The sequence below is a fragment of the Protomyctophum bolini genome, assembly GCF_963924005.1.
Source record: "Protomyctophum bolini genome assembly, chromosome: 17".
Lineage (NCBI taxonomy): Eukaryota > Metazoa > Chordata > Actinopteri > Myctophiformes > Myctophidae > Protomyctophum > Protomyctophum bolini.
In genome coordinates this window covers 29,830,742-29,843,660 of record NC_137878.1, presented here as the reverse complement: position 1 = coordinate 29,843,660, position 12,919 = coordinate 29,830,742, and the positions used below count along the sequence as shown (strand labels likewise).

Genomic DNA, 12,919 nt, shown 5'->3' with positions numbered 1-12,919 from the left:
CACACACACACACACACACACACACACACACACACACACACACACACACACACACACACACACACACACACACACACACACACACACACACACACACACACACACACACACACACACACACACACACAACCTCCATCTCCTTTAATCCACTTTCTCAATCCATGTGCGTGCACACACACACACACACACAGACACACCATCAGTTCAAATTATAGTTGCATTCTTCATGGATACAAAATAAATCACATTCTCCAGTTTGTGTTTGTCCGAGCACACCTGTCCAATCACTCACAAACCAGGCCTGTCACTCTGTCATATACCATGTACTAAAATTTCACACGCGCACGCACACACACACACACACACACACACACACACACACACACACACACACACGCGCGCACACACGCACCCCCACGCTCTGAAGTGCATCTCATCCGCCTCTCTCTGCTGTCACAAAGGAGTCATGGTGACGACTGAACTTAAATGACTTCAAGCTAGCAGAGTGCAGCTGTCGTCTCAACACTGTGCTCTGATTTATGCTGCTCTTCATTCATAATGCAGAACATTTCTCCATGCTAATTACCAATTATGGTACAAAACACACTCATTCTTATTTTCATCCTCCCCTCGACTGCACTCTCTCTCTCTCTCTCTCTCTCTCTCTCTCTCTCTCTCTCTCTCTCTCCCCCTCTCTCCCTTTCAAACCGTGCAATTTGTCTTTCACTCTATCTTTTTATTTATAGTCCCTTACTTCTTTAGTTATATATTTTTTTTTTTCAGTATTTCCAAATGAGGGATTTGGTTCATTTCACATGCGCTTGGCAAACAAACTGAGTAAACGAGCTCTTCAAAAATATGCATACTATACATTAATAGAGGAATGAAGGCACGTTAAGTGTCTTTGTGTGTGTGTGTGTGTGTGTGTGTGTGTGTGTGTGTGTGTGTGTGTGTGTGTGTGTGTGTGTGTGCGCGTGTCTCTATGTGTGAGTGTATGCGCACTCAGTGTATTCACAGTTGATCTCCCCCAGATATAGTGTTGCTACAGAGTTGGTCTGCAGGGCTAGTTGGCTAAGTGCTCTTTCAGGCCCCTAGCCAATGGCGTGCTGAAGACTGCAACCGCTAAAGATCACCTCTGGTGGCAGAGATTCTTAAGATGCTTCAGTGGAAAACAGTCATCTGTATACGTATACAGTATGCCTGAGTGCACATTGCACAAGTGCATGTGTTAGTGCACACGACCAGGTATATGGAAGCGTCAGAGGTAGTTGGTGCTGCACAATTTAATTTGAGCAAGAATCGTGCAGCACTAGTTGACTGTCCAATTAATTTGAGTTACTCTTATGTTTTTGCTACAAAAGAGTGACTTTAAGTCAAGCACTATGTTTAAAGCCATACTGGTCGGTTCTAGGTACTGCGACATTGTGAATGTAGTAATGTTCAACTACAAACTAAAGACAGTACATATTTTCATGGAAGAAATGAGAATCGTGATCTCAATTCTTGTGGAGGAAAATCGAGGTTCACAATTGAGCAAGAATGGTGCAGCAGTAGAGGTAGTGTGCGTGAATCAGAGTACCGGCGTCCTACTCACCAGGCAGGCTGGTGGACACGTTGACCTGTGTGTAGAACCTCTTGCTGGGCAGCAGCTCCGACACTCCGTTCAGGGCCTCCACGCTGAACGTGTAGTTGGCGTTCGGGGGGAGGTTGACCACGGTCACCGTCCTCTCCGTCAGGCCCACCTGCTGGGGCACGAAGCCCACGCTGGCCCCGCACGGCTCACACTGCGGCCCCACGCACCGCCTGCACCCCACGCTGAACGTCAGGTCGGCCCTGCCTCCCGTGTCGGACGGCGCGGCCCACTCCAGGATCAGCGTGGACTGCTTCAAGGTGTAGACCAGGTCTCTGGGTGGAGACGGGGGACCTGGGGTGAGGCACAAGGAGGGAAAAGGTTGGTGGGGTACACAGACATGTGCTATGTGACATTGTTACAGCTGATCTGTACTGTACTTTGTTTTTTAATTAAATTCTTGAGCACATGCTTTAAAAAAGCAGTTTTGCTGAACAGACCCAGACCAACTGAACTAGCCAACATCCATCCCTCGGTACACCACCTGGATCCTAATACAAATAAAGTCCAACAAACAAGAAATAAAAAATGATGTTGAAAAACTGTAGCGAACTGATGGAATACCCCAGAAGCCATAAAAGCAGACCCAGAAACAGCGACAACACTACTTCACTACTTCACAAACTCTTCAGACAGATGTGGGAAGAAGAAAAGGTGCCAAGCGCTCATCCTGCAGAGTAATACACAGACAGCGCTGTTTACTGTCTCCCTTTCTCTTCCTCCTGGCAGTCGACTGGAGTATGAAGTCAACCACAGCCCAACAAAACCTGGGCATTCAATCAGTTGAAGATCTGAACATTGCTGATGACATAGTCCTCCTGTCACACACAGACAAGCACAATTGCAAAACCAAACTCACAAAACCTGCCATAACAGCAGCTACCACAGGACTTCATATCAATACAACTAAAACCAAGGTGATGACTATAGACCACAAAACAAACAACACCATAACCCTGGATGGGGAGGCACTGGAAGAGGTGGACAGTACATACAGTACTGTACACATACCTGGGAAGCATCGTTGGGAAGGACACAGTCATACAAACAAGAATAGGGAAGGCTAGAACAGCTTTACAGTTTTAATACTAAGTATGGAACTCAAAAACACATCTCCACAAAAATCTAACTCTGCAACTTCATCTCCAATGTCAAGTCAGATTTACTCTACTGCACAGAAACATGGAGAACCACAAAAGCAACAAACTGCAAACATTCAGGAAAAAATGTTTTTTTTTTCCCAAGGAAAAAAAAGAACATCTTGGAAGGAAGCAGAGAAGGTCTGCCCAACAACAAACCAGCTGGAAGAAGTACCTATGCTCCCCAAAGAGCAACAAGGTTTAAGTCAAGTAGGTCTACCTCCTGAACCACTGCCGGTTGTGTGTACCGGTGTACCATTCATGTAACACCATGGCTTTCCACTAAACAGTTTTTTGTACAATTGCAGGGATGAAAAAGTGCACATAATGCAGAGCAACCCTACCGTACCCATAATTAAAGGACGGAAATAATATGCAACTAGTCATTTCCACATACCGTCCATTCAGACTATGGGAGTGCAACCACGACAACAGATCGATGTACTTGGTCAATGTGCAAGTTCAGATCAATTGGTCAACCGACTGAGAAGGAAACGCAGGTTCCAGCCCATGTGATATATTATATGGATACTACAACATCTGTATGACTTCAAAATCTGACTTAATCACTTAGTGCTATCAGTGCATTGGGTATTAGGGTGCGATTGAATGGGCTCACATTGCACGTCAGGCTAAGTTAATCTGTTATCCTTACGATTCCATTTGACAGAACAATAAATCTGATGAGAAACCCTTGCTGACCGAACGAGAAGAGGCCTACCAGGATCATAGTGGAGTGCGTGTCATTGTTGTGGTGTTCAAGCATCTGGCAGGAGGGCTGGATAATACTTTTATTGGATTGATGTGGGATAGCGATTACAGATGATGAAAAACATTGGAGTTAAGGCCACGGCTAAAGCCAGTTTGTGTCTTGTACAGACTGTGTGTCTGTATGTCAGTGGTTCTCTACAGATTGTGTGTCTTTATGTCAGTGGTTCTCAACCATTTTTTATCTCTGGACCACAAGCATATTCCTAAAAAAAAATGTTACTCGACAACCAAACCTGTGATAGCGTATCCTGAATTACTAGTGCAAGTTAATTTGGTTACAAAAAATGCTGCTTAACGATATAGATGCACTTTATACCTTATTATTCCTGAAATATGTATTTCGTAATATGCATTTCCATCGCATTTACATGACCATTAATATGCACTGTCCAAACAAACTAATAAAGCATATTTTGAAACAATCCACAAGGACCACCCCACTACAATATATTATATTGTATGTTGGACAGTTCATGGGATATGTGACGTACATACGTATGTACGTACATACATACATACAGAGATTGTGTGCATTTATTGCATGATTATTTGAACATACTTTTGAATAAATCACTAGTGGTCCACAAACCACTGTTTATGCAAGTGCATTTCTGTGTTTGCGTTTCAAAGAACCGAGTAGAAAAGTAATGGTCTGCTCTCCCTAAATCCTTTTTCAATGTGCAAATTCTTTAACCACTGCTGATCACATAATCTTACTCTGATTGGAAAACAAACAATCAAAAGAGAGTGAGAGAGAGAGAGAGAGAGAGAGAGAGAGAGAGAGAGAGAGAGAGAGAGAGAGAGAGAGAGAGAGAGAGAGATGATGATGGGATGATAAGTAATTTCTATCAACAAAGGTAGTTGCTAGAAATGTCATTATGCTTGTGTACGAAACACTGATCCAGTTTTCCCATTACCATTACCAATCGTGTTGTGTGGAACAAATCCTTCACTTACAAACAGCAAATGCAGGTGAGCTGTTGTGGAAAATAATTTTGAACTCAACTGGAACAATGAACCTGATCTGATATCACAAAGATGACATGACATGATGCATGCAACCACTGGACCCAAGCTATTATTATGGACCTGCATGACTGACACATGTGGCCGATATCAAATTAGAAACCTTATTTTCGTTCAAATATTTGAGATAAATGGAATTCTGTTGCTGGAATGGATCATTACAATAAAATGGCACAACACAAACATCGGCACTGCAGAACAAATGACAATTATACCCTCATAGCCTATAACAACAATGCTGTCATAACAGTGAGTGCCATCCATGCTTCTGTGGTTAAAGGCAGCTTTGGAACAGTTGATGTGATAATGTGATCATTTAAAGATTCTAACTAATAACAATAATACTAATAAATATTATCCATCTATAAATGGAATAAGCAAACTATTTGCAAATAAGGATTTATGAAAGCACAATATTACATGGTACAGTGCTACACACTATTTCAAGAAATTGGCCACCGATAACCTTGATGTGTACGCCACAAAAAAACTAAACCCAATAACAACGAAAGACTCTTTGTCCATACTGTAACGGCAACTGAAAGCCATGTAAAAAGTAGGCCGTCTTCCATGAGGTGGAATATAAATTCTGCATGTATGCAGTGTTCCGACAGTTTTCATAGCCCTTCCAAGGCAAAATGCATCATTAGTCATTGTAATGCCGTCTGGAATACATTTGCATTGCACCCTTCAGCGTTTCAAACCCTTCGCTGCAACCTTGAGAATGAAAGGTACAATGAAACAGTCAGTCAGAAGGCTTGTTTTATATCAGACACAGTCAATCTCTTTAACTGACATGTGTCCACGTGTTTGACGACACAGATGATGAATCAAGCCTTGGGCCATTAAAGACCATCAATTGTCTGTGTGTCTGTGTGTGTGTGTGTGTGTGTGTGTGTGTGTGTGTGTGTGTGTGCGTGCGTGTCTGCCTGCCTGCGTATTTGTGCAATTCTGGTGAATAAATGAAGGTGCACTGCGCTGCCTGTGCTGTCAAAGACATCAAAGTAACACAGCTGTGCCTTTGCTTCGAGGGTCACACAGTTACATAAGTCCAGAAATCAGGGACTCGGAGGATAAACAAACACACAAACACACAAACACACACACGCCACAAGCTACACATCCATGCACACACACAGCTGGGCCTTTATTCACAACCCGGCCCTCTTTCATGCACACTACCTCGCTCTCCCTCAAGTTTCCCTTTTCATCTCTCCTCGTCCCTTCCTCTTTCAGCTCTCTCGCTCCCATTTTCCCTCCATTCCACTTGACCACCACTCTCTCTTTCTCTCTCGTCTCTGTCTCTTTCAACATCCATCTGTCTACAGCTCATTCTCCTTTATCCATCCCTCTGAAATATAGGCTGTGCATATATTATATCGTCGCTGTTGGGCAGAAAGCTTGTATCTCCATATGTCTTTTTGTAATATACTTATTTTATTCCTTTATTGATAGATTGTAGTAGAAGCTATACAGTAAGTAATGGGGAGAGAGATGGAGGGGTGAAAAGCGGCAAAGGTTGTTTGGATCGGGACTCGAACCAGCGACACGCCGTCAGGCTGGATTACCAGCCCAGGTGCCTGGACCGCTAGGCTGCCCGGGCATATCTCCATATTTCAACTTGTTTACGTTGGTTTTCTTTGTAAATGAATGTCCTACTTCATCGTACTAGGGTGTCACACAAAAGTTGCAAAATGCGTGTGAGTGTAGATCTATTTTTTGCTTTGGGTTTTATGAATCCTGAACGAATGAAAAGTATTAATAGCTTGTAACTAAATAAACACATTGGACCCAGTGGAACACGGGTTCTTTTGTTCCCATTTCCTGAAAAGTAACCGTTTTGGACATACAGGATTTCTGACCAACAGCAAGAATGTCATCCTTCATTTATTTCAGTTTCCTCCTCCCATCCTCTCAGATTCTCGTCCGCCTCCCCCTCTCCATTTCTCTGCCTCACTCCATCCATCAGGCGCAATTTCCAAGGCTCCCTCGCTCTGGCCCTCTCTCCCCGCGGTAATAATAATAATAGGTAGAACCCGGGGATGATCATAATTACTGGATCAATAGTGTAATTAATGTGGTCATTAGGCTGCTATAAATGTTATCACACTGGGATCTGAGAGCTCAGTGATCAATAGCGTAATTAAACCCACTGATCACACTAAACTATAAAAGACGGATATGACCGTGCTCGTGAACGTGCAAATGTGTGCACACGTGCACATCCACTCGCACAACAAAGATGGCATTACACGCATACCTAGTGACCCTTGATGTTATTGCCCTGTGTACTCCTACGGCATGAAGGCCATTATTCCTTCTAATTACTATGCTATATCAATAGGCTTTTCTGCATGCAGAGATCAATAGGGCTGCCCCCGTCTGGGCTCTGTCTTATTGGCTTCGTATTGCATCTCTATTAGAGGGGAATGGTGTTCCGTATGCATGGGTGGAGGAGGCAAGACCTGATGAGGTCGGGCCAGACAGGAAGAGACGGGCGGTGAAAGACTAATTTCAGAGGAACTGAAGGGAGACAATTACATTTGCACATTTTGTGCAAATGCCAATGGTGTACGTGTGCATGTGTGTGTGTGTGTGTGTGTGTGTGTGTGTGTGTGCATGCGTCCATACTTGTCATCATCATCATTTTTCGACCCAGGTCTTTTTTTTTTATACTTGCACACTGGTGTCATGCACTAAAAAGAGCAAATCTACAAGCCTATAGTGTAGATTGTGATGCATCAGTGTGATGCATTGTGGGCTTTGTAGATCTGCTCCTTTTGGTGCGGGACAACTGAATGCAACTATACTGAAATACAACTCAGGCTTTAGGAATGCATTCATAAAATTACCATACTAACATTTGGATGTCATCAGAAATAGTAACACAGTGTGTGTGTGTGTGTGCGTGTGCGTGTGCGTGTGCGTGTGTGTGTGTGTGTGTGTGTGTGTGTGTGTGTGTGTGTGTGCATGCATCCGTGTATTCAGGAGAATGGTGAGATATTTGTCTGATAGGTGGATGAGAGAGGGGGTCATAATATTAATGAGAAGTAGAGGAGGATAATGTAATGGAGGGGGGGGGGGGGGTAGGTAGAGGACAGACACTTAATGGGTCAGAGCATGAAGAAAGGCTGAATGGGTTTAGTACAGGTATCATCATAAAAACAGAAGACTGAGGGAGGAAAAGTGACTGACTGACTGACTGCTTGACTTGACTTCATTCCAGTTGATATATTGATAGATGGTGTGATCATGTGGTGGGATAGATACTAAAAGGGAAGTCAGAATGAAGGAATACAAGAGAGGATACTTGTGTTGGTACAGGAGTGGATAATGAATGTAGAATGTTATAAGAGTAAGACTGAGACCCCCTCTCCACCGGCTGGTTCCCAATGGGAACCGGTTCAGTTCTTTTAGGTTCTTAGTCCATGAGCCAGAGCTGGGAAAAACTAGACCTATATTAAATTGTTCATAGGATCAATACAAGTAAAATAATACATGATAACCCTTCCACAGTAGTAGCCTTTTCATATTTTCTATTATTTTGCATGTTTTCCTACATAATGCCTCCTTTGCATATTTGTAAAAAATGTAAAATGTAAAATGTGTAATACAATAAATCATTGTCTTCGTGTAAGTAATCAATTGGGGAAGTGTCATGGTGTGAACAATCTAATATAGGTATGGTTTTGCCCACTCAATTCATAATTAACGTTCCAATTTTGGAGCTCTGGCTCATGGACTAAGAACCAAAAAGAACTGAACGGGTTCCCATTGGGAACAAACCGGTGGAAAAGGGGCCTGGGGAAGGTTAAATGTACAAGGTGAAGCGATAAGTAGGGAGAAAGGGGAGAGGGGTCATTTTGAGCAGACATAGATAAGTGTCATGGACATAATGGTAGGTGATTGAAAGAGGGTTATACAAAGGTAAAAGGCAAATAGATCAAAGGGGAGATGCAGGGTGTGGTGGAATTGTGGATGATCAATGCATATTATGGCAAATGAAGATGGGTGCTGCGCCGGAGACTCCAGTGATAAAGGGGAAAATCCACATGAAAAAGGAATCCACATAATCGGATCCCTTGGATAGTTCTGGCAAAACTCTCTCCTGTAACTGAATGCACAATGAAACGGGGCTGTTTGCTTGATCTTCAACATCTAAAGAAGAACGTAACACTACAAGGAATAAACCCGAAAAATACTTTTCAGTCTCTCGCTCACTTCATAGTCATAGTCTCTCCAGCTTAATAGTACTATAACTAAATACTACGAAAGGTGGCTGCAGGTGTTGTGCCTCTTGATGACATAACTGAGAATGTGCTCTCTTAACGCCAATACCCGGCAGCTACAATCACAGGAACAAAACCATGATAACACAGAGCAGGTACCGTTGGATTCAGAGAATCAGAGAATACAGAGCTGTATTTTCTTACACGGTTGCTGAGAGTAGGTAGGACTGCTGCCAGCGTTTTATTCCACATGAAACCCGTCCTTCATGCTGCATGAGCAACTAGTTAGTCAACAATTGTGCTGATCCATCACTGTACTTTTTAATCTTCATTATTAGGCTTGTTCTTAAACGTGCTTTACGAATAAAACTGACTTGACTCTCTCTCTCTGGGCTGTGATCCTGATTGTTGACGAAGTAGGCCCATGCCTCAAACAATGAAAGGCCATCATAGCCAAACTGGAATGGAATATGAAAAATATCAATGATTTATCACATGACTCCAGAGATACAGTAATGTATACGAAATTGTGTGAGTTTTGCTGAATACAACAATTAATCGGAAGTGGAATTTTCAGGTCTTGGTTTTTGTTCAACCCTCTTCCTCAAACTGCAAGCTTGGTTAACAATACTATGCCCTGGCAAAAAAGCTTGCATTCAATAGGAAGTGAATGTCAGCCAAGATTGTGTTGTAAAACCAGTGGGCTGGATCATCAGACGCACAGCTCATGTGGTTAGTGGACCTAAACAATTTGAATAACATGGCCAGCTGTTTGTTGACTCATCTGACCATTTTCAGTTGACATTGGGCTTTACTCAGAGTTTTTTAGTTTTTTTGGCTTTTGCCTTCATTGATAGGGTACAGTAATTTGGACAGGAAAGGGGGAGAGAGACGGGGGGAAGACATGCGGCAAAGGCCGACGGGCTCGGGGCTCGAACCCACGGCACGCTGTATTACCGGCCTAGGTACCTGGACCACTCAGGCCTGTTTGTTCATTTAAAAGGAGCCACATTAGCTGATGCCATAGAAATCACACTATAGTATGAAATTCACAACATACCTACAGTTCAACATTAGCATTCCTGTCTTAAAGGAAAATCATTCCAACCATAGTTCTGACAGACTTAATTCCAATACATAATACTACTACCCTAAGTACTACTACCCTAACTACTACTACTACTCCTTCCAACGTCAAAACCTCTTTTATTTATTTATTTTAGGAAAGGGATGAGAAAGATCAACTACATTTTGGCATAATGCAAAAGTACAGCAAAGAGCATGTACAGTATTGATCTATAGGCCTAGTTGTGCACACACATGCACATTCGTCTGTCTGAGGTGATCAGGAAAATTGCAAATTTTGTTTCAAGACGAGATGGATTTTCATTTCAAGGGAATACTAGAGAAACAGGGCAGAGGTTAATGAAGAATAATGGGAATAGCACTGAAAGAGACCGAAATTGGGGGTAGGAACAAAGATGGAGAAAGAAATGTAGGGGACGTGTCAGAGGGAGGGTAAGGATAGTATATGCACAGGAGGGTGAAGGGCGTGTACATGACTGATATCAGACGGAAGGCTGAGAAGGTGAATGGAGCTGATGAATAGTCAATCTATGAAGGACGGAATGGAAGACCTGGGCGACTGAAGGACAGGGTGACATATTCATATAAATATATATTGATAAATCATTACTGTGATGTCGAGATGATGAATGATGCAGGTGTGATGGTAATGAGAGACTGTGTGTGTGTGTTTGTGTGTGTGTGTGTGTGTGGTGTGTGCGTGCGTGCGTGCGTTTCTTCGTTCGTGCGCCCCTCACCTCAATTAATAAGAAATAATAAAGGGGAACTCGTGGCATATCTCTGCCAGGCTGGGTTGTCTAGCCGGCGTTGTGCGTTACAGGCATCAGGATGCAAGGGAGGCTACAGGGGAATTAGCATTTATACGACGCACGGTGGCAACGTTGCACATTTGTGGCACCTCATGTGTGCAGAAGTGAAAGGGCTTTTGGAGATATGCTCTGTAGACGACCCTCAACATGATTCAAGTAGTTGATTGGACAAGGCTGAAAACAATCCCATTTCTTTTGTAGCATTGTGATGGCCAGGTGTTGGTGTGCTGACCACGCTGACCAGCCTCAGTGGGGGCCTAGTGACGTCTAGTTATGCTGCTGGTGATGCCCGCTATGGGTTTAAGTGCGAAAACAAAACAAAACAGAGGTTTATATATGGGCATATCGGGTTTGTTTATGGTTATGTCTGACTTAGAGTGACGTGGCCATGGTCCGGCTGGCCTGCCCGCTAGCCTGCCTGCCCTCCCATTAGCCAATTTTAAGATAGGACAGGCTCTTCTCACAAATTCTTCTCACACAGCAATTATATTACATGATGAACACGCATCATTATTCAAGGAATCTTTTATTTTATTTTATTTACGACCTAGGAATCTAGAGTTTATAGGCCAAAACATGAAACGGGTTATAGTGCTACCTACATGAAAAATGTGGGGAGGACTGTCTTCCTTGTCTTACTGGGAGTATGCATGCAAAGTACGCACTCACACGCGTGGGAACACACACGCACACACGGCAAAAAAGCTCTACTCTTACGTGTGCAGGGTGCAGAGGGCGTGTCCAGTGGCGTTCTGAAGTGGTCCTCTTTGCACGTGCACGCCACAGAGCCCTCATCCTCTGCCACGCTGTTGGCCGGACAGGGGAAGCACTCCTGTTGTCTGGAGGACATCTTGTAGGAGCCACGGGGACATGCTATAGGACAAGAGGACAGAGAGAGAGACACATTAATTAGACCAAATTATGGGTGTACATGTAATGTGCTTGGGCGAACGACAAATGTGCTCCGTGGGACTGAATACATAAAGATGTGCATACAGTAGGATACATCTGAAAAAACATAACTGAGCCTGGGCCATGGCTCAATGGTCCAGGCTCCTTGGCTGGTAATCCAGTCTGGCAGTGTTCGACTCGCGATCCCAACGGCCTTTACTGCATGTATTCCCCCCCATCTCTCTCCCCATTACCTGTCAGCCTACTGTCTGTCCCTCCACAAAAAGAAACATAACTGAAACGTAAATACGGTACATATGAGAGCGGTCCACAGCCAAATGAATGCAGCATAAGATGGTCCACTGTTAAGATTTAGAAGACATTTGTAGAATCGGCCTCAGGTCTTAATGGTTAAAGGAGTGGCAAGGCAGACATGTACAATGAACGACACATGCGCACCTTGTGTTATGTCTACGCCCAGGCCAATGCAGGCTGCCATGACTAATGACCATTCAAACCTAACCAGGCAGCACACTAATCTTCATCTATATTAAAGGTCCAAGATCCTTTTTACAACTTCCTTACTCTGTATTTGATATACTCGCAATAACCAACACTCCCCTTTTGTTCATGTGACAGCGGAAAAGAATATGGAACAGTCGAAGGGGAAAGAGGGGAGGCTGGGCAACATCTGTGTACGAGGGTGATAAGTGCACATGACCCTGCATGTGCACTGTGAACACATAGGCCTGAGTATCCACACTGCTTAACATAGTAACATCACTGCATGCATCACTGCATAACACGTAGACCACACACACACACACACACACACACACACACAGACACACACACACACACTCTATCGTTTCATTTTCCGCTCGCCATGGCTTTGTAGTGGGTGATAATGGGTGTGAAATCAGGCAGCCAGCTAGCAAGCTCTGCTCCCGCGCCACTCTTCTCCGAATTCTAAACAGCAGGTCCACATTAACAGCTCTGGTATACCGTACGTATGCTCTATTGAGTAGAGCATAGAGTCTATTCCCTTACTCCACCATCTTCCCTACATGCATCTCTCCATTCCTTCTGTCCATCTCTACATCTCTCCATCACCCCTCATCTCTCTCTAGTCTTATTTCTTCTTCTCTCCCTATCTGATCCTGGTTTGAACCCCCCTCCTTCTCTCCTCCCCCCCCACACACAGCCGTCTAAACACACAAACAATGCTGGTCAAGTCTGTTCTTGGCTCGATTCAATTCCCCTGGCCCTGGTGTGAGTATCTGACAGGGAGTCTGTGGAGACAAATCAAATAGACAAAATCTCATCTAGCCCTGGCAC

General features: G+C 43.8%; 1 protein-coding gene across 1 annotated transcript in view; it reads right to left on the bottom strand.

Moving 5' to 3' along the window:
- epha10 (EPH receptor A10) overlaps positions 1 to 12,919 on the bottom strand; it is a gene marked incomplete at both ends in the record, with an annotated part of 171,907 nt that overhangs the window by 50,086 nt on the left and 108,902 nt on the right. The window contains 2 exons of the mRNA XM_080786983.1: positions 1,595 to 1,924; positions 11,408 to 11,563. Of these exons, the coding sequence (XP_080643109.1) occupies positions 1,595 to 1,924; positions 11,408 to 11,563 (486 nt within the window). The remainder of the gene's footprint in view (positions 1 to 1,594; positions 1,925 to 11,407; positions 11,564 to 12,919) is intronic.